The sequence below is a fragment of the Scyliorhinus torazame genome, chromosome 9, assembly GCF_047496885.1.
Source record: "Scyliorhinus torazame isolate Kashiwa2021f chromosome 9, sScyTor2.1, whole genome shotgun sequence".
In the NCBI taxonomy this organism is placed as follows: domain Eukaryota; kingdom Metazoa; phylum Chordata; class Chondrichthyes; order Carcharhiniformes; family Scyliorhinidae; genus Scyliorhinus; species Scyliorhinus torazame.
The window spans coordinates 55,943,192-55,970,752 of NC_092715.1; the positions used below are offsets into that span (position 1 = coordinate 55,943,192).

At 49.4% G+C, this 27,561-nt stretch overlaps 1 protein-coding gene across 1 annotated transcript in view; it reads right to left on the reverse strand.

Annotated features, from left to right (window-relative positions):
* LOC140429215 (interleukin-6 receptor subunit beta) overlaps positions 1-27,561 on the reverse strand; it is a 108,558-nt gene that overhangs the window by 56,987 nt on the left and 24,010 nt on the right. The window contains exon 5 of the mRNA XM_072515934.1: positions 26,658-26,788. Within this exon, the coding sequence (XP_072372035.1) occupies positions 26,658-26,788 (131 nt within the window). The remainder of the gene's footprint in view (positions 1-26,657; positions 26,789-27,561) is intronic.

Consider the following 27,561-nt stretch of genomic DNA (forward strand, 5'->3'; position numbering starts at 1 on the left):
GGTATGGGTCGGGGAGGGCAAAGTGTCCGAAATATATCAGGAGATGAGAGATGAGGGGGAGGCGCTGGTACAGGAGCTGAAGGGAAAATGGGAAGAAGAGCTGGGGGAGATTGAGATGGGGCTATGGGCTGATGCCCTAAGTAGGGTAAACTCCTTGTCTTCGTGTGCCAGGCTTAGCTTGATTCAATTTAAGGTTCTACATAGAGCACATATGACGGGAGCAAGAATGAGCAGGTTCTTTGGAGTGGAGGACAGGTGCGGGAGGTGCTCGGGAAGCCCGGCGAACCACACACACATGTTCTGGTCGTGTCCGGCACTGGATGAGTACTGGAGGGGAGTGGCAAAGGTGATCTCAAAGGTGGTGAAGGTCCGGGTCAAGCCAGGCTGGGGGTTAGCGATATTTGGGGTAGCGGAAGAGCCGGGAGTGCAGGAGGCGAAAGAGGCCGATATTCTGGCCTTTGCGTCCCTGATAGCCCGGCGAAGGATCCTACTTATGTGGAAGGAAGCGAAACCCCCCGGTGTGGAGGCCTGGATAAACGACATGGCAGGGTTCATAAAGCTGGAACGAATGAAATTTGCGTTGAGAGGATCGGCTCAGGGGTTCTCCAGGCGGTGGCAACCGTTCCTTGACTATCTCGCGGAACGTTAAGGGAAAATAGATCGACAGCAGGGCGCGGGGGGGAGATGAATGAATGAATGTAAGGGAGAAAATAATATGTTTTGTTTCCTTATGCTTAACTGAGCCTTTTGGCAATTTGAGCTTCTAAAGATCAGCTGAAAGCAGCACGGAAAGAAGCTAGTGTAAAGGAATGTTCTCACAACTTAAGTTTGTTACAATAAAGTTAGAGTGTTTGCAACTAACAAGTCTTCAGGAGTTATTGAAACTACACTTCTCTACTCCAACAACATTGTAACAACATTTTACCTGTAACAGAGTGCTTTGACAAAGTTGCAGTCCTTAATCAGACTGAAGCGTGGCCAATGTGGTACAAGAGGTTTTTTACACTACACTGGTTGTCTCACAGCGAAGCCAGACTGTGAGCAGGTCAGTATACCTTTGTACACATTAGGCAACTGCTCGGTCGACATTTTAATTACCCTGGGAATTGATTCAGTTAAAACCACATACGCCAAAGTTATTGATTCATTGGGGACATATTTCAATCTCCGCAAGAACTACAGCACTACAGTCGTGAACACATCCCATTCCATCACGCAAACCCGCATCCCATCCATTGACTCTGTCTACACCTCCTGTTGCCTTGGGAAAGTGGGCAGCATAATCAATGACCCCTCCCACCCAGATTATTCTCTCTTCCAACTTCTCCCATCAGGCAGGAGATATAAAAGTCAGAGTACACGGACTCAAAAACAGCTTCTTCCAAGCTGTTACCAGACTCCTGAATGACCCTGTTATGGACTGAACTGATCTCTCCATGCATCTTCTCTACAGTTGTAGCGCTACACTCTGTATGCTTAATCCGATGTCTATGTCCATGTATTTACATTGTGTATTTATCGAATGTCCTATTTTTTCAGGCATGGAACGATTTGCTTGGACTGTACGCAGACCAATACTTTTCACTGTAACTCAGTACATGTGTCAATAAATCTAAAGAACACTACTAGGGAATGCGCAAAGTTCAGTAAATAATAATATAATAATTGCTTATTGTCACAAGTAGGCTTCAATTAAGTTATTGTGAAAAGCCCCTAGGCGCCACATTGCAGCGCCTGTTCGGGGAGGCCGGTACGGGAATTGAACCCACGCTGCTGGCATTGTTTAGCCCACTGTGCTAAATGTACCCAGAGACACTGGGAAAGCATCAAAACATTTATTGATGATTTTCTCCGAACAGCAGAAAATGGTGAGTCCGGGCACCTGAAAGAGGAACTGATTCATGACAGAACAGTTGTTAGAGTAGGGAAGACATGATGTGGAGATGCCGGCGTTGGACTGGGGTGGGCACAGTAAGATGTCTTACAACACCAGATTAAACTCCAACAGGATAGTTTCGAATCACTAGCTTTCGGAGCGCTGCTCCTTCCTCAGGTGAGTGGGCATGTTGCATTCATAGAATCATAGAATTTACAGTGCAGAAGGAGGCTATTCGGCCCATTGAGTCTGCACCGGCTCTTGGAAAGAGCACCCTACCCAAGGCCAACACCGCCACCCTATCCCCCAAACCCAGTAACCCCAACCAACACTAAGGGCAATTTTGGACACTAAGGGCAATTTATCATGGTCAATCCACCTAACCTGCACATCTTTGGACTGTGGGAGGAAACCGGAGCACCCGGAGGAAACCCACGCACACACGGGGAGGATGTGCAGACTCCGCACAGACAGTGACCCAAGCTGGAATCAAACCTGGGACCCTTGAGCTGTGAAGCAATTGTGCTATTCACAAGGCTACCGTGCTGCCCTTATTAATGCCAAGGCATTATCAGATCATTTGCAGTCCTGAGGAGACTTGAGGCTGGTAAAGGTGATTCAATTAAGTAGACAAATGGAGATCAGGGGGAAGGGAGAGACGTAGCATTCACAGTTGAATTTGTCAGACATAAAAAATGAGAAACTGAGAAAAGGAGGCATCTGCGATATGAAATGCAGCCCAAACCAGCTATTGCCGGTGAGAAAGGGAAAGGCACTGGCCTGGGAATTGTCCTGCTAAAGACGCACAATGCCATTAGTGCAAAACGCTGGGGCTTTCTTTTTCATTCCAGGGATATGGCGTCACTGACTAGGTCAACATTCACCCTCTTTGGCTAGGTGGATACAGAACTGGCTTGGTTATAGAAGACAGAGAGTAGCGGTGGGAGGGTGTTTTTCAGAATGGAGATCTGTCGCTAGTGGTGTTCTGCAGATATCAGAGCTGGGACCTCTGTTGTTTGTAGTATATTTGAATGATCTGGAGGAAAATGTGGGTGGTCTGATTAGTAAGTTTGCGGAAGACACGAAGATTGGCAGAGTTGCTGACAGTGCCGAGGATTGTCAGAGGATACAACAGGATATTGATAGATTGGAGACTTGGGTACAGAAATTTCAGATGGAGTTTAATCAAATGTAGGTGATGAATTTTGGAGGATCAAATCTAGATGTCAATTATACTGTAAATGGCAGAACCCTTAGGAATATTAACACACAGAGGGATCCGGACATACAGGTCCATAGTCACATAAAAGTGGCAACACAAGTGGCCAAGCTGATTAAGAAGGCATATGGCATGCTTGCCTTCATCAGCCGGGGGATTGAGTACAGGAGTTGGGAAATCATGTTGCTGCTACATAAAACTTTGGTTAGACCGCATTTGGAGTATTGCGTGCAGTTTTGGTCACCACATTATCAGAAGGACGTGGAAGCTTTGGAGAGAGTGCAAAGAAGGTTCACCAGGATGTTGCCTGGTCACGAGATGTTGGCTATGAGGAGAGGTTGAATAAAATAGGATTGTTTTCACTGGAAAGACAGAGGCTGAGGGGAGAACTGATAGAGGTCTACAAAATTATGAGAGGCATCAATAGGGTGGATAGTCAGGCTTTTTTCAAGGGTGGAAGTGTCAATTACAAGGGGGCACAAGTTCAAGTTGAGAGGAGGAAAGTTTAAGGGAGATGTGCGGGTAAGTCTTTCACGCAGATTGTGGTGGGTGCCTGGAACGTGCTGCCAGAGGATGTGGTGGAAGCAGGCACATTAGCAACATTTAAGAGGCATCTGAATGGGTACATGAATAGGGAGGAAATAGAGGGATACAGACTGAGTAAGGGCAGAAGGTTATTTTTTAGTTAGGGCATCATGATCAGCACAGGCTTAGAGGGCCGAAGGGCCTGTTCCTGTTCTTTGTAATCCATAAATTGCGATATTGAATTTGTGGAACAGGTAATGACGGCCCTTACATTACTAACAATTACACCTAGATTTAGTGAAGCCAAAGAGGCTCAAAAGTCAGACGGCGAAAGTAGGCAGATCAGAGAATTTTGCATTTAATAACTTTAGCGTTCCCATTCTTTTTATTCCAATAAAGGGGCAATTTAGCATGGCCAATCCACCTACCTTGCACATCTTTTTGGGTTGTGGGGGTGAGACCCAAGCAGACACAGGGAGAATGTGCAAACTCCACACATGACCCGGGGCTGGGATCAAACCCGGGTCCTCAGTGCCATGAGGCAGCAATGCTAACCACTGCGCCACCGAGCAGACAGCACATTTGACAGTGATCAATGGTGATGATAGAATAGTAATTCCAAGTGCATTGAGACTTGAAATCTTACAACATCTATATCAAGGTCATTTAGGTATTGCCAAGAGCCAGAGCACGATATTTGGGTTGGTGGCTGGGTCTGTCAAAACCATTGGATGAAATTTCAGACCCGTGGTGAAGAGCTTTTTCGGTGTTCTTTCTAGCACTTAATATTATTTTTTTCTTGAGATCTGCACTTTTCAATCACGATTTCCAGCGTTAACCCTTTCTGTTCTGGTAATGATTGTTTGAGTTTCGCATCACTCATTCCTTGTGCAATTTGGTCTCCAAGCATTGAATGTCTTAAAGCAGCATTGTTACTGGTGTTACAGTGATCTTCAAATTTTTGAGTATGACTTCTAATTTGGTGTTGTCTTCACCTTTCAAGTATTTAAAGCCGTTATAGATTCCTCTAGCTTCATGTCCTGCTAGGAGCAGTGCTAGTTTCATTTCTTCTGAGGCTGTTCTCAAATCATTAGCTATAATATATATTTCGATAATTTGTTTAAAGATTTTCCACCTATGACTCCAATTACCGGTTGTTTTCAGCTGTGGTGGAGGTCTAACGAGTTTCATTGAATCAGCGAAGTCTCCCCACATTGAATGTCCGGTACAAAATTTCTTGTCATTTCGATGTTTCTATGTCTGCATCTTGTGTAATCTTATAGTAAGCGTTCTGAATTATCCTGATACCATGTATTATTCCTTGTGTCTGAATAAAGCTTGTAGTCTTACAGCTGAAGTGGATGCTTTATTGTGTGAGTTTGTTCTCTCTCCAGTGCTTATATTATGTTACATCTGAGCTGCCTGTCTGTGTCCTGCTCACCAGCTGCCGTTCCTGTGAAGAGTGCCCCTGACTTCCTGTCTGTCTGTATTTCTACATCTCCCGTGTTCCCTCTAGTGGTTGCTTAGTTGTATTACATTTACATTGACCCGTTGTCTATATACACAGATATGCAAATCACTACTGATGCCACAGGTCAAAGGCAGAGACTCAGAGGAAGTGCGGAAAGAGAGGAAACCTGTACCAGATGAAACACTATTATAACCTTCACAGAGAAGCCCGTGGGGCGGTATCCTCCCCTCCCCCCGCCGGGTGGGAGAATCGCCGGGGCGCTTTGCGAATCGCGCCACGCTGCCCCGATCCCCGCACGCCCTCCCCCCGCCGGGTGGGAGAATCGCCGGGGCGCTTTGCGAATCGCGCCACGCTGCCCCGCACGCGATTCTCCCCCCCCACCCCCGAAACCAGCACCGCAAGAATCGCGCCAGCGGGAACTCTGCGGGAACGCTCGGGGGGCGACCTGTGGGTGGGGGGGGGGGGGGCGACCTGTGGGTGGGGGGGGGGCTCCTTCACAGGGGGGGGCCTCTGAAAAGGTCTGGCCCACGATCGGGGCCCACTGATCAGCGGGCCGGCCTCTCCACCCCCCGGGCCTACATTCCGCCGCGGCCGGCCCCTGAACACCCACGCCATGTTGCGTCGGGACCAGCGCACGCAAGAAGTTCCCCACGCATGCGCAGGATGGCGCGGCCCAACTGCGCATAATTGAGCTGCCCCAACTGCGCATGCGCGGGTTGGCGCGGCAGCCATTTGGTGCCGCGTACAGAGGCTGGAGCGGTGTGAACCGCTCCAGCGCCGTGCTGGGGGGCTAGAATAGGACGTGCGTTCACGACGGCGCGAAGACTTGGCCACCATATCGGAGAATCGCCCCCCACATTATCATATCTATGACAAGGAGAACAGGTTTGGATTAGAGATCAATCACGATTTGGAGAAGTAGCAGAAAAATTGGGACACCCGAGATGTTACATTTGTGCTGATGGTACAGGACAGTAAAAAGAAACAGAAGAGCTTTGATTACAATTGAGCAACAGTGTGAAAATCAGAGACCAGAGAGGTTGTAATCATCAGAAATGAAAGAAAACACAGAAGCAGATCCTGAACCATCTACCAGTTTGAGTTCCATTCAATGGCATCCAGAGAACCAAGAGCTGAATGAAAAGGTCTTGTCCCCTACAAACAAGAGGAGAACGTGTTACGGGAGACTAGTAAAGGAACCACAATGCTTATCAAAGTATGGGAAGGTGAGGAGCTCAACAAACCATCAGAAGGAGAGAAATGAGAAAACAAGGGGATCACGGAGAAAGAAATAAAAACAACATTTACTGAAGAGAACTAAAATGGGGTACATTACCCATAGGTCGACAGAACACTGAAATTTTCAGAATGACTAGGAGACTCAAACATAGTTTCCAGGAATCTCAGTGAATACTGAAGTCTGAACAGAGACTTTGGGGGTGGGGGATACAGTATCATAGACTATGTTGGACTAAATCCCATAAAGAGTAACTTTAATAGTCCGTAATGTCTTTGAAGGAAGTGACATATACGGCAAGGTAGCACAGTGATTAGCACTGTTGCTTCACAGCTCCAGGACCCCAGGTTCGATTCCCGGCTTGGGTCACTGTCCGTGTGGAGTCTGCACGTTCTCCCCGTGTCTGCCTGGGTTTCCTCCGATTGCTCCAGTTTCCTCACACAAGTCCCCAAAGACGTACTTGCTAGGTGAATTGGACATTCTGAATTCTCCCCGTGTGTACCCGAACAGGCGCTGGAATGTGGCGACTAGGGGCTTTTCACAGTAACTTCATTGCAGTGTTTATGTAGGCCTACTTGTGACAATAAAAGATTATTATTATTATACAGTCATGTGATCATAGAATTTGGGAGAAAGCAGCATGGAAAGAAGCTTGTGTAAAGCAGCGCTCTTATAACTACAATATGTTCGAATAAAATCTGTGTTTGCAGCCAACCCTCTTCAGGAGTTATTGAAACTACTCCAATCCAACAACACAATAGTGTACATTCATCAGGCAAGTGGACGGTATTCCATCATATTGCTGATTTGAGGCTTTGGAAAGTCGGAAGGTGCGATACTCATTGCAGAATTCCCAGCCTCTGACCTGTTCTTGTAGCCATACTATTTTTATGGATTGTCCAGTTCAGTCCTGGTCAATGGTAACTCCCAGGACATTGATTAAAACGGCACCAAAATGAGACGGTACTTTTTCCTCCTCAAGTTTCTACTCAAACCTATTTGTATGTCGGGAACCCAAAAACTGCCATGAGTCAGTTTGAGAAGCGTTTCACAAGGAATTTGACTGAAGGATCTGCTTTTAAAAATAAAAAAATCCCTGATATATTTAAGAATGCAGTTTGATTATTACAACTGAAAATGGGGTTATCGCAAAAATACTCAAGAGGGATGAATTTTCCAGGCCCCGTGGTGGTGGGCTTGAAGGTGGGAGGTTGTCGTGTGCTGGAAAAATGAGGAGCATCTGCCGGGGAACATTTCCAGGGGAGGGCTTGGAACTACTTGACAGAGGTGGGCAGCCATTTTGGATGTATCAGGCTTCAGTTAGGGATGCTTTTTGTACGCTCTCCCACCATGTGGAGCCCATCAAATCAATGGAGACATCCTCCCTGTGGCAGGCTGGGGGTTCATTGGAGCTTGAGGCTCTGTGTCCAAAGAGGAGGCCTAATGTCACACAATAACCTAAACGATTCACAGCGAGGGCCATGTGCTTGACTCCAAGGGCCCGAGCAGTTTCAATATACTAAAATGTTTTTGATTGTGTGATGAATATAAAGAGTACATACGTAGATTTGGTCGTGTATGTAACAATCCAGACAATGTGTATGGTTGTGTATGTAACAAACAATGTGCCTCAACGACTATCGTCCGGTGGCCTTGACATCAATCATTATGAAGTGCTTCGAGAGGTTGGTCAGGAGGCACATCAACTCCATACGCCCAGAATGCCTAGATCCACTGCAATTCGCATACTGCCACAACCGGTCCACAGCAGACGCCATCTTCCTGGCCCTACACTCATCCCTGGAGCATCTCGTCAGATCCTATTCACTGACTACAGCTCTGCCTTCAACACCATAATCCCAGCCAAGCTCATATCAAAGCTCCAAAACCTAGGACTTGGCTCCTCACTCTGCAACTGGGTCCTCGATTTTCTGACCTATAGACCACAATCAGTAAGGATAAACAACAATACCTCCTCCACGATACCGGGGCCCCGCAAGGCTGCGTACTTAGCCCCCTATTATACTCCATATACACACACAACTGTGTGGCAAAATTTGGCTCCAACTCATCTACAAGTTTGCTGATGAAACGACCGTAGTGGGTCGGATCTTGAACAACGATGAGTCAGAGTACAGGAGGGAGATAGAGAACCTAGTGGCATGGTGTAACGACAACAATCTCTCCCCCAACGTCAGCAAAACTAAAGAGCTGGTCATTGACTTCAGCAAGCAAAGTACCGTACACACCCCTGTCTGCATCACCGGGGCCGAGTGGAGGTGGTTAGCAGCTTCAAATTCCTAGGTGTGCACATCATCAACAATCTGTCCTGGTCCACCCACGTCGATGCTACGTTCAAGAAAGCACAACAGCGCCTATACTTCCTCAGGAAACTAAGAAACTCAGCAGGTCCACATTAACTCTTACCAACTTTTACAGATGCATCATGGAAAGCATCCTACCTGGCTGCATCTCACCTGGTATGGTAACTGCTCGGCCCAAGACCGTAAGAAACTACAGAAAGTTATGAACACAGTCCAGTCCATTACACAAACCTGCTTCCCATCCCATTGACTCTGTCTACAGCTCCCGCTGCCTTGGGAAAACGGGCAGCATAATAAAAGACTCCTCCCACCCGGCTTATTCATTCTTCCAACTTCTTCCAACGGACAGGAGATACAAAAGTCTGAGAACACGTACTAACAGATTCAAAAACAGCTTCTTCCCTGCTGTTATCAGACTCCTGAATGACCCTCTTATGGACTGATCTGATCTCTTCATATATCTTCTCTACTGAGAAGTACTACACTCCTGTATGCTTCACCCGATGTCTATGGCTATGCATTGACATAGTGTATTTACGTTTGCCCTATGTTTTGTTTCATGTCTGGAATGATCTACTTTTCACTGTACCTTAGTACATGTGACAATAAACAAATCCAATCAAATCTTTATAAATATTTCAATGTTTGTTTTTGATAATCTGTGAATGTGCATTTTTTAAAATTTAGAATGCCCAATTCTTTTTTTCCCCAATTGAGGGGCAATTTAGTGTGGCCAATCCACCTACCCTGTACATTTTTGGGTTGTGGGAGTGAGATCCACGCAGACACGGAGAGAATGTGCAAATTCCACACGGACAGTAACCTCGGGCCGGGATCGACCCCAGGTCCTTGGTGTCATGAGACAGCAGTGCTAGCCACTGCACCACCGTGCTGGCCCGGTGAATGTGCATTTTGTAGTTATAGATAAAGGGCGTGATTTAATGGACAAGAAACAGTCCTGTTTTGTGGGGTTGTGCTTACGACACCATTTAAACGGACTCTGCTTAATTTTCGGGCCTTGGTGAGGAACGGCCGGCCGAGGTTGCAGTTAGACTCATTTCCTGCACTAACTAGCTCAGTTTGCCAGTGCAAGAAGAGATCGGGGTGCCATTTTCCAATGCCCCTCCTGATCTCTGGACCCACCCAGTGTGGCCTCCGGATCCCCCTCAACAGCCCAGCTGAGCAATTAGGTGGTCCTCAACCCCCTCGCACCCCACGTCATAAGGACAGGGCACCTCCAGGCCAGTTCCTGGCATGGGCAAGATGTCACCTGGGCACCTTGGCACTGACAGCCTGGCATTGCCAGGGTGTCACCCAGGTTGCACTGCCAGGGTGCGAAGCTGGCAACGCCAAGTGGCATCAGCAGTGCCAGGGTACCACTCTACCCAGATCCCAACCTCTCGGGGGGCCTCGCTTCGCCTTGGAGACCCCGCCCCGAGTGCCAGTACGTCGGGTCCATGTTGTGGAAACCAGTGCTCAACAGCGCCCCCTCGGGGTCTCTGAGGCGAGGCCTTTAGGTCTGCACCTTGGATAACTCTGATGTGAAAATATTTAAGTGTGCTTAACAGGTGGCTGGCTTTCTCCCCAGAAACCCACCTCGATCTCCAAAACTGGCCCATCGCCTTCCCTGTCATCGGCAAATCAAATTCCCTTGCAACTTCATCTGCTCTCTGGTCGGGGCAGCTGAATACCGCTGGTCCACTTCCAAAATTGCCCCACCAACCTCTGTCACTCCGCCATCTCCCCCATCTCTATGTACCTTGTAAGATATCACCACCCTCACCGATAGACTCCCCCGGGATTCCTGATGACCGTTACTCCTCGCGAGATCTGGTTAGGTCTTGAGAGACGTCACAACCTGGATCCCACGCATAATGGGCGGGATCCAGTCTTGCAGAGTGCAGTCAGTTTACCAGCTGACATACCACTGCCTTCGCTGGATTGAATGGCAACCCGGCATCTACCGGCTTCGCCAAGGTCACCCCAGCCTGGCACCATTCAGTACTGGTCCCCATAAATGGGGACCATGTGGAATGGTACCTGGGGAGGTCTCCCAGGTGAGTGGAGGCCCCCGCGAGGTCGGCATCTGGGCAGGATGCCACCAGGGCACCTTGGTACAATAGCCTGGCACATTGGCAGTGTAATCTTGGAACCCTGACAATGCCACCTGGTGCCAGCCTGGTACTGTCAGGTGCCAGTGCCAAGGTGCAAGCTGGCATTGTGTCTGTATCAAGAACCGGCGGCCCCAGTGATGCCCTGTCTGTACGAGGTGGGGTGCGAGGGGCCGGAGGACCTTCCAACAGTTGAGTTGTGGTGCAGGGGGTGCGGGTCGGGTTGCATCAGGGCGTCATGAGATCAGGGTGCCATTTACAAATGGTTTCCGGACTTCCGGGTGCGGCGATGACCAGCTAAGTCGCACGTTTCGGCAGCTCCTGGTGGAACGGACTTTTGGGCTCTTAATAGGAGCCCCATCGGCAATTTTAACGGCAAAAAACACTGTGCAGTAATCCAGAAGGGAATCCCCCCTGGACACGGATGGAAAAAAGAGAGGAAAGTGGCCGGATTGCGGTGGATCCTCTAGAGCAGCGGCCAGGAAGGCAGGCACAAAGCAAGATGGCGTCGGAAGGAGACAGTTTAATATGGGGCCCTGACCAACAAGAGTTCCTGCGGCGTTGCGTGGAAGAACTCAAAAAGGAGATGAAGAAGGAGCTGTTGGCCCCGATATTACAAGCGATTGAGGGGCTAAAGGAGGAGCAAAAGACCCAGGAACAGGAGCTTCGGGTCGTGAAGGCAAAGGCCGCTGAGAATGAGGACGACATACAAGGCCTGGTGGTGAAAACGGAGATGCACGAGGCACAACACAAAAGGTGTGTGGAAAGGATGGAGGTGCTGGAGAACAATGCGAGGAGGAAGAATTTAAGGATTCTTGGTCTTCCCGAAGGTGTAGAAGGGGCATATGTGAGCACGATGCTGCACTCGTTAATGGGATCAGAGGCCCCGACGGGTCCGCTGGAGGTGGAGGGAGCCTATCGAGTTATGGCGCGAAGACCGAGAGCTGGAGAAATTCCTCAAGCCATAGTGGTGAGATTTCTCCGATATAAGGACAGAGAGATGGTCCTCAGATGGGCAAAGAAAACTCGGAGCAGTCGGTGGGAGAACGCGGTGATCCGCGTATATCAAGATTGGAGTGCGGAGGTGGCGAGAAGGAGGGCAAGCTTTAATCGGGCCAAGGCGGTGCTGCACAAACGGAAGATTAAATTTGGAATGCTGCAACCGGCAAGACTGTGGGTCACACATCAAGGGAAACACCACTACTTCGAAACGGCAGATGAGGCGTGGGCATTTATTGTCGAGGAGAAATTGGAGTGAGCGGGCTGGAAAAAGAACGTTTGGGACAAAGTGGGGGGGTGAATATGTGGGATGAAGGGGGGGAAAAGAGGGAAGAGATGACTTCCCAAGTTGTTAATCCTGCGACCCTGTAACTTTTCTCTCTTCCCCATGTTGTGGGGGAGGGAGGATGAGGAGCTGAGGGCGCCGGCCATTGGGGGCGGGGCCAAAAGCGAAGCGTGGGCTTTGTTCCCGCACTATGGTAATCACGGCGGGAACAGGGAAGCAGGAAGGAGGGGGGCCTCGCACAGTGTGAGCCGAGGTCACGGGGGGAAGCCGAGGTCGGCCAGAGTTTGCTGACTTCTGGGAGCAACATGGGGGGTGCAATTACGCTAATTTGGGATCTAGCACGGGGGGGGGGGGGGTTTAACTGGGTTGCTGCTGCTGGGGAGAAGGGGGAACTGGTATGGGGGGGGGGGTGGTCGGGGCGGGGGGGCGCCGCTTGGGGGAGATACGGCTACGTGGGATCCGGGTGAGGAGCTGGATTGAAAAAGGAGATGGCTAGTCGTCAAGGGGGGGGGTAAAGAACCCCCCAACCCGGTTGATCACGTGGAATGTGAGAGGGCTGAACGGGCCGATTAAGAGGGCACGGGTACACGCACACCTAAAGAAACATAAGGCAGATGTGGTTATGCTTCAGGAGACGCATCTGAAGCTGATAGACCAGGTCAGACTACGCAAAGGATGGGTGGGGCAGGTGTTTCATTCGGGGCTAGACACAAAAAACAGGGGGGTGGCCATACTAGTGGGGAAGCGGGTAATGTTTGAGGCAAAGACTATAGTGGCGGATAGTGGGGGCAGATACGTGATGGTGAGCGGCAAATTGCAAGGGGAGGCGGTGGTATTAGTGAACATGTATGCCCCGAACTGGGATGATGCCAACTTTATGAGGCGTATGTTAGGACGAATCCCGGACCTAGAAGTGGGGAAGTTGGTAATGGGTGGAGATTTTAATACGGTGCTGGACCCAGGGCTGGACAGATCGAGGTCCAGGACCGGAAGGAGGCCGGCTGCAGCTAGGGTGCTTAAGGACTTTATGGAGCAGATGGGAGGAGTAGACCCCTGGAGATTTAGTAGACCAACGAGTAAGGAGTTTTCGTTTTTCTCCTGTGTCCACAAAGTTTATTCACGAATAGATTTGTTTGTTTTGGGAAGGGCACTGATCCCAAAGGTGACGGGGACGGAGTACACGGCTATAGCCATTTCGGATCATGCTCCACATTGGCTGGACCTGGAGATAGGGGAAGAAAAACAACAGCGTCCACCCTGGAGAATGGACATGGGATTATTGGCAGATGAGGGGGGGTGTTTAAGGGTGAGGGGGTGTATTGAAAGGTACTTGGAACTCAATGATAATGGGGAGGTACAGATGGGAGTGGTCTGGGAGGCGCTGAAGGCAGTGGTTAGAGGGGAGCTGATATCTATTAGGGCACACAAAGGAAAGCAGGAGGGTAGGGAAAGGGAGCGGTTGTTGAAAGAACTTCTGAGGGTGGACAGACAATATGCAGAGGCACCGGAGGAGGGACTGTACAGGGAAAGGCAAAGGCTACATGTAGAATTTGACTTGTTGACTACGGGTAATGCAGAGGCACAATGGAGGAAGGCACAGGGTGTACAGTACGAATACGGGGAGAAGGCGAGCAGGTTGCTGGCCCACCAACTGAGGAAAAGGGGAGCAGCGAGGGAGATAGGGGGGGTGAGAGATGAGGAGGGAGAGATGGAGCTGGGAGCGGAGAGAGTGAATGGAGTGTTCAAGGCATTTTACGAAAGATTATATAAAGCTCAGCCCCCGGATGGGAAGGAGAGAATGATGTGCTTTCTGGATCAGCTGGAATTTCCTAAGGTGGAGGAGCAGGAGAGGGTGGGACTGGGAGCACAGATTGAGACGGAGGAAGTAGTCAAAGGGATTGGGAGCATGCAGGCGGGGAAGGCCCCGGGACCAGACGGATTCCCAGTTGAATTCTATCGGAAATATATGGACTTGCTGGCCCGCTACTGATGAGAACCTTTAATGAGGCAAGGGAAAGGGGGCAGCTGCCCCCGACTATGTCAGAGGCAACGATATCGCTCCTCCTAAAGAAGGAAAAAGACCCGCTGCAATGCGGGTCCTCCAGGCCCATTTCCCTCCAGAATGTGGACGCTAAGATTCTGGCCAAGGTAATGGCAATGAGGATAGAGGATTGTGTCCCGGGGGTGGTTCATGAGGACCAAACTGGGTTTGTGAAGGGGAGACAGCTGAATACAAATATACGGAGGCTGCTAGGGGTAATGATGATGCCCCCACCAGAGGGGGAAGCGGAGATAGTGGTGGCGATGGATGCTGAGAAAGCATTTGATAGAGTGGAGTGGGATTATTTGTGGGAGGTGCTGAGGAGATTTGGTTTTGGGGATGGGTATATCAGGTGGGTACAGTTGCTGTATAGGGCCCCGATGGCGAGCGTGGTCACGAATGGACGGGGGTCTGACTATTTTCGGCTCCATAGAGGGACGAGGCAGGGATGTCCTCTGTCCCCGTTATTGTTTGCACTGGCGATTGAACCCCTGGCCATAGCATTGAGGGGTTCCAGGAAGTGGAGGGGAGTACTCAGGGGGGGAGAAGAACACCGGGTATCTCTGTATGCGGATGATTTGTTGCTATATGTGGCGGACCCAGCGGAGGGGATGCCAGAGATAATGTGGATACTTGGGGAGTTTGGGGATTTTTCAGGGTATAAACTGAACATGGGGAAAAGTGAGTTGTTTGTGGTGCATCCAGGGGAGCAGAGCAGAGAGATAGAGGATTTACCGTTGAGGAAGGTAACAAGGGACTTCCGATACTTGGGGATCCAGATATCCAAGAAATGGGGTACATTACACAGGCTTAATTTAACGCGGTTGGTGGAACAGATGGAGGAGGACTTTAAGAGATGGGACATGGTGTCCCTGTCATTGGCAGGTAGGGTGCAGGCGGTTAATATGGTGGTCCTCCAGAGATTCCTTTTTGTGTTTCAGTGCCTCCCGGTGGTGATCACGAAGGCTTTTTTCAAAAGAATCGAGAAGAGTATTATGGGATTTGTGTGGGCTGGGAAGACCCCGAGAGTGAGGAGGGGATTCTTGCAGCGTAGTAGGGACAGGGGGGGGCTGGCACTACCGAGCCTAAGTGAGTACTACTGGGCCGCCAATGTTTCAATGGTGTGTAAGTGGATGGGAGAAGGGGAGGGAGCGGTGTGGTAGAGATTGGAGAGGGCGTCCTGCAGGGGGACTAGCCTACAAGCAATGGTGACGGCACCGTTGCCGTTCTCACCAAAGAAATACACCACAAGCCCGGTGGTGGTGGCTACATTGAAAATTTGGGGGCAGTGGAGACAGCATAGGGGAAGGACGGGAGCTTCGGTGCGGTCCCCGATAAGAAACAATCATAGGTTCGTTCCGGGGAGAATGGATGGGGGATTTGGAGCATGGCAAAGAGCTGGGGTAGTACAACTGAGAGATCTGTTTGTAGATGGGACGTTTGCGAGTCTGGGAGCGCTGACGGAAAAATATGGGTTGCCCCAAGGGAATGCATTTCGGTATATGCAATTGAGGGCTTTTGCGAGGCAACAGGTGAGGGAATTCCCGCAGCTCCCGACGCAGGAGGTGCAGGATAGAGTGATCTCAGAGACATGGGTGGGGGATGGTAAGGTGTCGGACATATACAGGGAAATGAGGGACGAGGGGAGATCATGGTAGATGAGCTGAAAGGGAAATGGGAAGAAGAACTGGGGGAGGAGATTGAGGAGGAGCTGTGGGCTGGTACCCTACGTAGGGTAAACTCATTGTCCTCGTGTGCCAGGCTAAGCCTGATACAATTTAAGGTGTTACACAGGGCGCATATGACTGGAGCACGGCGTAGTAAATTTTTTGGGGTAGAGGATAGGTGTGCGAGATGCTCGAGAGGCCCAGCGAATCACACCCACATGTTCTGGTCATGCCCGGCACTACAGGGGTTCTGGGTGGGGGTGGCAAGGGTGCTTTTGAAGGTGGTGGGGGTCCAGGTCGAACCAAGCTGGGGGTTGGCTATATTTGGGGTTGCAGAAGAGCCGGGAGTGCAGGAGGCGAGAGAGGCTGACGTGTTGGCCTTTGCGTCCCTAGTAGCCCGGCGCAGGATATTGTTAATGTGGAAGGAAGCCAAACCCCCGTGCGTGGAGACCTGGATAAACGACATGGCACGGCTTATAAAGTTAGAATGGATTAAGTTCGTGTTAAGGGGTTCGGCTCAGGGGTTCACCAGGCGGTGGCAACTGTTCATCGATTACCTCACAGAAAGATAGAGGGAATGGAAAAGAAGTAGACAACAGCAGCAACCCAGGGGGGAGGGGGGGGGGGGGAGGGGGAGGAATCAGACAGACTCTCAGAGATGTTAGTGTATATGTATAATATGTATAGGTATTTGTTATAGGTAATTGTATATTGGATTGTTGGATTGTATTTTTGGAGAGTATTTATTTTGGACAAGGCAGTTGCCATGTAGTTTTGTTTTTGTTTATATATTATTTATTTATTTGTTTAAAACTGGCCACTGTTATTTATATTGCTTTATTGTTGTTTAAAAGAAACACTACGTACTGTTATGTTTGGCCAAAAATCTTGAATAAAATATATATATATTTTTTTTTTTAATGGTTTCCCGATCATTTCCTGCATTGAAGAGCTCTGATCGTTGGGGCCCCTCAGTGCAGGAAATGCGACTAAGTACGGCCTCATCGGGACAATACCCGCCAGGGCACTTAAACAGGACAGCGTGCCAATAGATAGCAGGGTCATTCCCAGTGCTTGGCCCTGCTAATCCCGCCCAGAACAGTGCTCGGTTTTATTTTGTTTAGATCATGCCCAATATCTAATGGTACTGCTGTTCAAATCACATGATATTGTTTAGTTGCACTTATGCTCTGTAATTCTGTATCACATGGTAGTTCCAGTCACATGTTATTGTTTTAAGGAGTTGCAGCATAATAGTGTATCACTGTTAGTCTACATGTGTAGTGTGATACCACTGCCATTCAGAGCACAGGCAGTGGGCCGAATTCTCCCCCCCCCCACGCCGGCTGGGAGAATCGCCGGGGCGCAGCGCGTGTCCCGCCACGCCGCCCTGACACCCGCACACGATTCTCCCCCCCCCCCCTCCCCCCCCAAACGGCGCGGCAAGAATCATGGCTGGCCGCTCGGAGAATTGTTGCTCGCCGTTTGCAACAGACGAGCGGCGATTCTCCGGCCTGGATGGGCCGAGCGGTCTGCCCAACACGACGGGTTCCTGGTGGCGCCGTCCACACCTGGCTGCTGCCGGCGGGAACGTCGGGGGTGGCCTGTGGGGGGCGGGTTCCTGCACCAGGGGGGGCCTCAAATGGGGTCTGGCATGCGATCGGTGCCCACTGATCGGCGGGCCGGCCTCTCTGAAGGAGGACCTCCATGCCTCCCCCGCCCGCAAGATCCATCTGACATCTTCTTGCGGGCCGGCCTCTGGGAGGACAGCAACCGTGGGTTGGCACTGGCCAACCAGCGCATGTGCGGGTGACGTCATTTACGTGGCGCTGGCTGCGTCATTTATGCGGCGCCGCTTTTACACGGCGCCAAGGCCTGGCTCGCGTAAATGACGCGATGTTGCTCCTAGCGCCCTGGGGGCGGGAGAATGGGGGCTGGGAGCGGGCTCTGACGCTGGAGTGAAACAGTCCGGTTTTCACTCCGGCGTCGGCACTTAAGACTCCCGATGGGAAAATTGCACCCATTATTTTTGTTGCTGCCACACAGAATATTACCGGGGTAGCATGATAGTTAGCATAGTTGCTTCACAGCTCTAGGGTCCTGGGTTCGATTCCCGGCTTGGGTCACTGTCTGTGTGGAGCCTGCATGTTCTCCCTGTGTCTGCGTGGGTTCCCTCCGGGTGCTCCGGTTTCCTCCCACAGTCCAGGCTAGGTGGATTGGCCATGCTAAATTGCCCTTAATATCCACAAAAAGGTTAGGTGGGGTTGGTGTGTTACAGGTCTAGGGTGGAGATGTAGGGCTTAGGTACGGTGCTCTTTCCAAGGGCTGGTGCAGACTCAATGGGCCTCCTTCTCCACTGTAAATTTTATGAACTATGATCTACCAAATCTTTCCTGCATGCTGGCTGCATATCTCAAGAGTTCCAAGTACACTTAAGCTTATCTGGAGGACTGAGAAGAGGTTAATTAAAGTATTCACGTTTTTACTTTTGTGGTTCATCTCAACCCCAAAATGTGTCATTGCTATTCTGGTTCATTCCCCCTCTTGTTCAGAGCTAATCGTACGATATGCTTAAAATAGTGCAAAATCTATGTTTTCAAAATAATCTCTATCTCAAAAGATTAACCCACTGCTCATTCTTAGCTGAGGTGGAAAGTCTCAATATTTTCATTCATCCTTACGTACTTATCTTTAATACATATTTTAGCCATTAACTTGGCATAATCATGATTGACTTAATATATCACTGCAGCTGTAATAACTTCCCCACCCCCAGGAAACTCCAACAGCCCCTCTTCGCACAACCCCAAACTCCCAGAGGATTGCCCCTCCCCACCTTGATTACCTCCATCCCCACCATGGGGCTAGCCCGCTCCCCCAGATTACTTTCCACCCCCACGGGATGCCCCACCCTTACAGGATTTCTCCACCCACCTGGACTCTCCCCATACTATTTGGACTCTTCCACCACATGGGAACTCCCCTTCCTGATTGCTGACCCTTTCTTCCCCAAACACCCAAGGCAAACTCCACCCCCCTCCCCGATCCCCGCCGCCGCCGCTGCCAGGCCTGACTTTCCACCACTCCTGACCCCAGCACTCTCACACAAGAGCCGGACCTGACACAACTGCCACGCGCCCGAGGCCTGGCCTGTTCCAAAAACCCTCTGAATTCGAACACAATGACATGGGGCGGGATTTTCCACACCTCCCACCCGCCCCAAAATGGCGGCAGAAGCGGGTCGCCATTGGCCGGTCGTCGTTGGCAGGATCGGAGATCCCACCGGCGGGAACGGCTGGAAAATCCCACCTGTGGTGTTGTGTGCTACAGTTCACGCAGGGAGTTTGGATTGTTGTAGCAACATGCACTTTTACAGGAATGTTGTTATCTGAAGCTATGGATAGTGATGGTGTAGGCTCCAGCTTTCTTTCCATTATAATGATTTAGACCAAACCCCAACAGTGGCTAGGATACTGGACAGAGACCCTAGTACTTTATTTTAATTTTGTAAGACTGTGAGGAAAGGATGCCTCACTCCAGGAGTGATTGGACACAAAATTGGGATGTGTTATATTAAAACAAACTTAATTACTAACACAGTATTAAAATATATTTAACATCACACAAAAAATAGCTTAGAATTACCCTTTGAACAATGCTAATCAGTACAGTGACACAATAACCCTCAACCGCTATCTTTACTTCCACTCAAACAACAGGACCATCTCAGATCCCAATCCACTTTTAAATACAGTTAGCACTCAGGGATATTTGCTGTACACAGATCTCTTGAAGCTCCACTTTGAAAAAGAGAAATCTTTTGAGACTGCTTTAAAGAAAGAGAGCTGACCTTGTCAGAACAATGCAGGATCTCTAGCTGAAGTCTTCAGAAACTGCCTTCATAGCTTGACTTCCAGCTCCCAACTAAAAATCTGAGCTGCTTGGAAAGAAACTGCTAGTCTGTCCACAGACAAATGTTTAACTGAACTGTATAGAGAGCGGATGCTTGACTTCTGTTCACACCCCAATCTAAACCCAAACTGAACTCTCAACACTTGACTGCTTCAGCCCTTGGCTCTTCCCATTAACTACATCATCTTACTATCATTGAATTTACAGTGCAGAAGGAGGCTAATTCAGCCCATTGAGTCTGCATCAGCCCTTGGAAAGAGCACCCTACTTAAGCCCATGCCTCCTCCTTGTCCCGTAACCCAGTAACCCGACCTTTTGAACACTAAGGGGCAATTTAGTATGGCCAATCCACCCAAACTGCACATCTTTGGACTGTGGGAGGAAACCGGAGCAGCCGGAGGAAATCCACGCAGACACGGGGAGAAAGTGCAAACTCCACACAGTCACCCGAGGCTGGAATTGAACCCAGATCCCTGGAGCTGTGAGGCAGCAGTGCTAACCACTGTGCCACCGTGCGGCCCCACTGAACACAATGCTCTAATTAAATACTCAACAGGGAACCCACTTAATATAAACAAAAATCCATTAGTCCAACATTTTATGATGTTTTAATTGCACCTCTGGCTCCCAAAAAGCCTTGCTGTCCTAGAAACCAGGATTTTAAAAATGCCACTGCAGCAGTCGTACACATACTATCCCAAGACTTTAACCCTTACTGCACCAAATACAAATATACTATATATAATGCAATATATCTGAAATTTCTACATTCATCACACCATCACATGGCTGACCAGGAATCTCTCCCACTCTCACCACCTACCATTGGTCTGTGAGGGAAGGATTTCCACATTGATACGCAAGCTGTTTGGTTGCATTATGAAAGCACCTTCCTTCGCCATCAAGTGTAGCAGCGGGACTTAAACCTGCAGCTTCTGGCCTAGAGGCAGTATGTTTCTCAGTGAGCCACAAGACCTGATACTGGTGTGTAGAGTTCAATCAGGGATAGGTGATGAATGCAGTTTGTCGTGCTCTATTCACCTGAATTTTCAAATATTCTGTTGGTTCCACACCTCCACTAGTGTGCATCTTACTGACAACGGCTGCAATTAAATGAAGCTCAAATTCAAATGCAGCCTGTGTCACAGGTCAGCAAAAACCTGTAGGAGTAGGATTGCCATTCCACTCCGAGTTACATGCCAGCTGCTCCTTTCTCGCCCAATCTTCGACTCAGGCGGGCGAGGACTGTGCAGGGCAACGCATTCCTGAGGCCTCGCTGAGTGCTGGAGAGCAAGAAGTAAATAAGCCTTTTATGGTACCAGCTGCCATAAAGCAGGAATGTTTAAATGTCCAGTCACATTCAGATGCCAGGGAGAAGGCAAGTTTGTAAAGTATATGGGTAGGAATGGGGGGAGGGGGGTTGATGGGTCGGGTGGTCTGGGAAGGGGGGGCATCAGTTGGTCAGTGGGAGGGGGTTGGGTGGTCGAGGGGGGTCGGTTTGTCTGGTAGGTCGGTCAGAGGAGAGACAGTGTCAGGTGGTCAGCAGAAGAAGGGTTGGATGGTCAGGGAGGGAGTCAAGTAGTTAGGTGTTAGTCGGGGTGGGGTGCTTGCGTGGTCAATTGGTCAGTGAGGGAAGGTCGAGTATTCAGGAGGGAAGGGTGGTCAGTGTTGGGGGGTGCGGCTGTTCAGGGCATTTGGTCAATGGGGGTGGTCCCTGGGAGGAGGTCAAGTGTTCAGCGGGTCTCGTGGGGGAGGGGGGTTTACCCATTTATTTTCCTTGAGTGGGTGGAGTCCCATGGGGAGGGGGGGTGGGTCAGTACTAACAGGAATTAGAAGTGGTTTTAATTCTTCTAACTTTTTCAGAACCACCCGAAGTTTGTGATTTCATTTATACTTTAAGATGGTTCTGAATGCAGGGCAGTCATGGGACCTCCAGGAAGGGATATCCCAGTGTATCTTTGGGGTATCCCAGAGTTATGACTCCTGGAAGTTTCAACTTGATAAACAATAATACAATGCAATATATCCTAGTGGTAATATTGATAAACACAAACATCATAAAAGAATCTGGTGGTCAGGATTTCCTGCCTTTTATATGCCTGATTGGCTTCAATGGAGAATCAGGGTGTAAAATAATGGTCACCGTTTACCATCCATGGCAACATTTGCTGCCGATGCCTTAGTCTTTGGTGGGACAATTTACCTTTCCTTTTATTGTGTGTGTGTGTCTTTGACTTAGTTGTTAGCTCATTTATTGGTGAAAAATTGGTGTTTTAAATCCCATACCTTGCGCGTGGGCTCATAATCTAAATTGAGCAAATGCACTTTTCGTTGTGCTTGCTTCAAATTACGTGCTAAACTAAGATCCCACTTCCTGTTTAACTGAACAGGTGCCAGTTAAAACCGCCCCATAACACTCAACGCTGAGAGTTCTCCTGCTGTCCTCATCAACATTTCTCTCGAGGCTTGTGACACACAAACACATTGATGAGGCTTTCACCTCACCAGTGTTAACAGGATCTTACCCACTTTCCTTGCTGCATTTATATGGAAAGTGCTTTGAGATTGTTCCGAAACTCGTATGGGGCGATTTTCCGATATTGAGGCCAAGTGTTCGCGCCGTCGTGAACGCCGTCGCATAGAACATAGAACATTACAGCGCAGTACAGGCCCTTCGGCCCTCGATGTTGCGCCGACCTGTGAAACCACTCTAAAGCCCATCTACACTATTACCTTATCGTCCATATGTCTATCCAATGACCATTTGAATACCCTTAGTGTTGGCGAGTCCACTACTGTTGCAGGCAGGGCATTCCACACCCTTACTACTCTCTGAGTAAAGAACCTACCTCTGATGTCTGTCTTATATCTATCTCCTCTCAATTTAAAGGCATGTCCCCTCGTGCTAGACATCACCATCCGAGGAAAAAGGCTCTCACTGTCCACCCTATCCAATCCTCTGATCATCTTGTATGCCTCAATTAAGTCACCTCTTAACCTTCTTCTCTCTAACGAAAACAGCCTCAAGTCCCTCAGCCTTTCCTCATAAGATCTTCCCTCCATACCAGGCAACATTCTGGTAAATCTCCTCTGCACCCTTTCCAATGCTTCCACATCCTTCCTATAATGCGGCGACCAGAATTGCACGCAATACTCCAAATGCGGCCGCACCAGAGTTTTGTACAGCTGCAACATGACCTCATGGCTCCGAAACTCAATCCCTCTACCAATAAAAGCTAACACACCGTACACCTTCTTAACAACACTCTCAACCTGAGTGGCAACTTTCAAGGATCTATGTACATGGACACCGAGATCTCTCTGCTCATCCACACTGCCAAGAATCTTACCATTAGCCCAGTACTCTGTCTTCCTGTTATTCCTTCCAAAATGAATCACCTCACACTTTTCTGCATTAAACTCCATTTGCCACCTCTCAGCCCAGCGCTGCAGCTAATCTATGTCCCTCTGTAACTTGTAACATCCTTCCGCACTGTCCACAACTCCACCGACTTTAGTGTCATCTGCAAATTTACTCACCCATCCTTCTACGCCCACCTCCAGGTCATTTATAAAAATGACAAACAGCAGTGGCCCCAAAACAGATCCTTGTGGTATACCACTAGTAACTGGACTCCAGTCTGAACACGTCCCATCAACCACCACCCTTTGTCTTCTTCCAGCTAGCCAATTTCTGATCCAAACTGCTAAATCTCCCTGAATCCCATGCTTCCGTATTTTCTGCAGTAGCCTACCTTATCAAACACTTTACTGAAATCCATATACACCACATCACCTGCTTTACCCTCATCCACCTGTTTGGTCACCTTCTCAAAGAACTCAATAAGGTTTGTGTGGCATGACCTACCCTTCACGAAACCGTGTTGACTATGTCTAATCAAATTATTCCTTTCCAGATGATTATACACCCTATCTCTTATAAACCTTTCCAAGATTTTGCCCACAACAGAAGTAAGGCTCACTGGTCTATAGTTACCAGGGTTGTCTCTACTCCCCTTCTTGAACAAGGGGACAACATTTGCTATCCTCCAGTCTTCTGGCACTATTCCTGTTGACAAAGATGACTTAAAGATCAAAGCCAAAGGCTCAGCAATCTCCTCCCTAGCTTCCCAAAGAATCCTAGGATAAAACCCATCCGGCCCAGAAACTTATCTATTTTCACCCTTTCCAGAATTGTTAACACCTCCTCCTTATGAACCTCAAGCCCTTCTAGTCTAGTAGCCTGAATCTCAGTATTCTCCTCGACAAGACTGTTTTTTTCCTGTGTGAATACTGACGGAAAATATTCATTTAGCACCTCTCCTAGCTCCTCGGACTCCAAGCACAACTTCCCACTACTGACCTTGACTGGCCCTACTCTTACCCGAGTCATTCTTTTATTCCTGACATATCGATAGAAAGCTTTAGGGTTATCCTTGATCCTACCTGCCAAAGTCTTCTCATGTCCCCTCCTGGCTCTTCTTAGCTCTCTCTTTAGGTCCTTCCTAGCTAACTTGTAACTCTCGAGCGCCCTTACTGAACCTTCATGTCTCATCTTTACATAAGCCTCCTTCTTCGTCTTGACAAGTGTTTCGACTGCCTTAGTAAACCACAGTTCCCTTGCTCGACCACTTCCTCCCTGCCTGACAGGCACATACTTATCAAGGACACGCAGTAGCTGTTCCTTGAACAAGCTCCACATTTCCATTGTGCCCATCCTCTGCAGTTTTCCTCTCTATCTGATGTATCCCAAGTCTTGCCTCATCGCATCATAATTGCCTTTCCCCCAGATACAACTCTTGCCCTGCGGTATATGCCTATCCCTTTCCATCACTAAAGTAAACGTAATCGAATTGTGGTCACTATCACCAAAGTGCTCACCTACCTCCAAATCTAACACCTGTCCTGGTTCATTACCCAGTACCAAATCCAATATGGCCTTGCCTCTCGTTGGCCTATCTACATACTGTGTCAGGAAACCCTCCTGCACACAGTGGACAAAAACAGACCCATCTAAAGTACTGAACTATAGCGTTTCCAGTCAATATTTGGAAAGTTAAAGTCCCCCATAACAACTACCCTGTTGCTTTCGCTCCTATCCAGAATCATCTTTGCAATCCTTTCCTCTACATCTCTGGAACTTTTCGGAGGCCTATAGAAAACCCCTAACAGGGTGACCTCTCCTTTCCTGTTTCTAACCTCAGCCCATACTACCTCAATTGACGAGTCCTCATCAAACGTCCTTTCTGCCACCGTAATACTGTCCTTGACTAACAATGCCACCCCTCCCCTCTTTTACCACCTTCCCTCAGCTTACTGAAATATCTAAACCCCGGCACCTGCAACAACCATTCCTGTCCCTGCTCTATCCATGTCTCCGAAATGGCCACAACATTGAAGTCCCAGGTACCAACCCATGCCGCAAGTTCACCCACCTTATTCCGGATGCTCCTGGCATTGAAGAAGACACACTTTAAACCACCTTCCTGCCTGCCGGTACACTCCTGCAACTTTAAAACCTTACTCATGACCTCACTACTCTCAACCTCCTGTATACTGGAGCTACAATTCAGGTTCCCAAGCCCCTGCTGAACTAGTTTAAACCCTCCCGAAGAGCATTAGCAAATTTCCCCCCCAGGATATTGGTGCCCCTCTGGTCCAGGTGTAGACCATCCCGTTTGTAGAGGTCCCACCGACCCCAGAATGAGCCCCAGTTATCCAGAAATCTGAAACCCTCCCTCCTGCACCATCCCTGTAGCCACGCGTTCAACTCCTCTCTTTCCCAATTCCTCATCTCGCTATCACGTGGCATGGGTAACAACCCATAGATAATAACTGTGTTTGTCCGAGATCTAAGTTTCCACCCTAGCTCCCTGAATTCCTGCCATACATCCCTATCCCTTTTCCTACCTATGTCGTTGGTACCTATGTGGACCACGACTTGGGGCTGCTCCCCCTCCCCCTTAAGGATCCCGAAAACACGATCCGAGACATCACGCACCCTGGCACCTGGGAGGCAACACACCAACCGCGAGTCTCTCTCGTTCCCACAGAATCTCCTATCTATCCCCCTAACTATGGAGTCTCCAATGACTAATGCTCTACTCCTCTCCCCCCTTCCCTTCTGAGCAACAGGGACAGACTCTGTGCCAGAGACCTGCACCCCATGGCTTACCCCTGGTAAGTCCCCCCCCCAACAGTATCCAAAGTGGTATCCTTGTTACTAAGGGGAACGACCACAGGAAATCCTGCATTTCACGACAGCGCAAACAGGGCCCGCACACTACCTATTCTGGACCCCACAGCTCCAGCGTCCCTACGCGCTGCCAAATGGGCGCCGCTCCAACCCACGCAATTGGGCCGCGCCATCCTATGCTTGCGCGGAGAACGTCTTACGCACGCCGGCCCCTCACCAACATGGAGCCGGTGTTCTGGGGCCTTGCACGGAAGGAGGTAGACCCGGGGGGGGGGGGGGGGTGGAGGAGGTGAGGCCGGCCCCATCGGAGGCCACCCCGGTGAAGGAGCCCCCCCCCCCCACAGGCCGCCCCCCCCCAGTGTTCCTGTAGAGTTCCCGCCGGCAGCGACCAGGGGTTGACGGCGCCACCGGGAACCTTTCGTGTTGTAGCGGCCGCTCGGCCCATCCGAATGGAGAATCGCCGGTTCTCCGAGCGGCCCAGTGCAAATCGCGCGCCGCTGTTTTCCGGGGGGTGGGAGAATCGCGTGCGGGGGTCGGGGCGCGATTCGCGCGGCGCCCCGGCGATTCTCCCACCCGGCGTGTGGGGGGGGGGGGGGGGTGGGTGGAGAATAGCGCCAATCGGGTGCGATACTGAGAACCACCTGTTGGGCCTTTCCAACTTCTTCCTAGTTTTTGTAGCTTTCTAATGTTGGTGCTTTCCTTATTCCCCCCCCCCCCCCAATCGCATCCCTCCAAGACATTTAATTTGCACATAAATATTTAATATGTAATTCCAAAGATTGATTTTACTTACCAAATGCCAGTTTGCAGTTCCAGGCTTCCTGTAATTCAACTCGTACTGCAGTTTCTCTGAAAAATCATATTTCAAATGTAACTGACCAGTCATCCTCTTATACGATATGTTCAAAGGTGTTTTGGGTCTCTCTGAAACAATCAATACCAACCAATTAAAATTCAGGTGCAATCATCCAACTTTCGTTATGGTAGGATCTTTTTAACTGAATGTGACTCCCTGAACTGCTCAGTCACAGTGGTGTCCTCAACTTTGTGACAGAAAAGCATTAGCTTTTCTTTTAACCTTCATGATTTGGCTCAATTTTACATCAAGGGTTTTCATATCACAAAATCGGCAGAGTTGAGCTATAATTATCCATCAGATCCTTACACATCTGTTATAGTCCAGATGTGTCAGTGAAGACTCGATGGGCCGAAGCTCCTCTTCTGTATTGTATTTTCTGTGATGTAAAACAGCTCTCCATGGCATTGGAGTAACCACATCTGGAGTACTGTGTACAAGATCGGTCTCCTTGTTTAGGAAAGATGTAAATACACTGGAAGCAATTTGGAGAAGGAATACCAGGAACGGGTAGGTTGGCTTATAAGGAAAGGTTGCGCAGGCTAGGCTTGCATCCATGGGCAGATGCCGGTGTGAGCTGGCAAAAATGGGCAGGATAATGGGAACACTAGTCTGTTGCAGCAAGATGACTACTCTCTGAAATTGCCGCATTAATCAGGCTACTCAGTTGCACTGTACAGAAGGTGGGGACTTCCCAATAGGAAGAGAAGAAAATTGAAGCGCAAATCAATTTTGGCTCCTTAATTATAGAATACCATGCAGTGCAGAAGGAGGCCATTCGGCCCATCGAGTTCCTACTGACCCTCCAAAAGAGCACCCACCTAGGCCCACTCCCCTATCC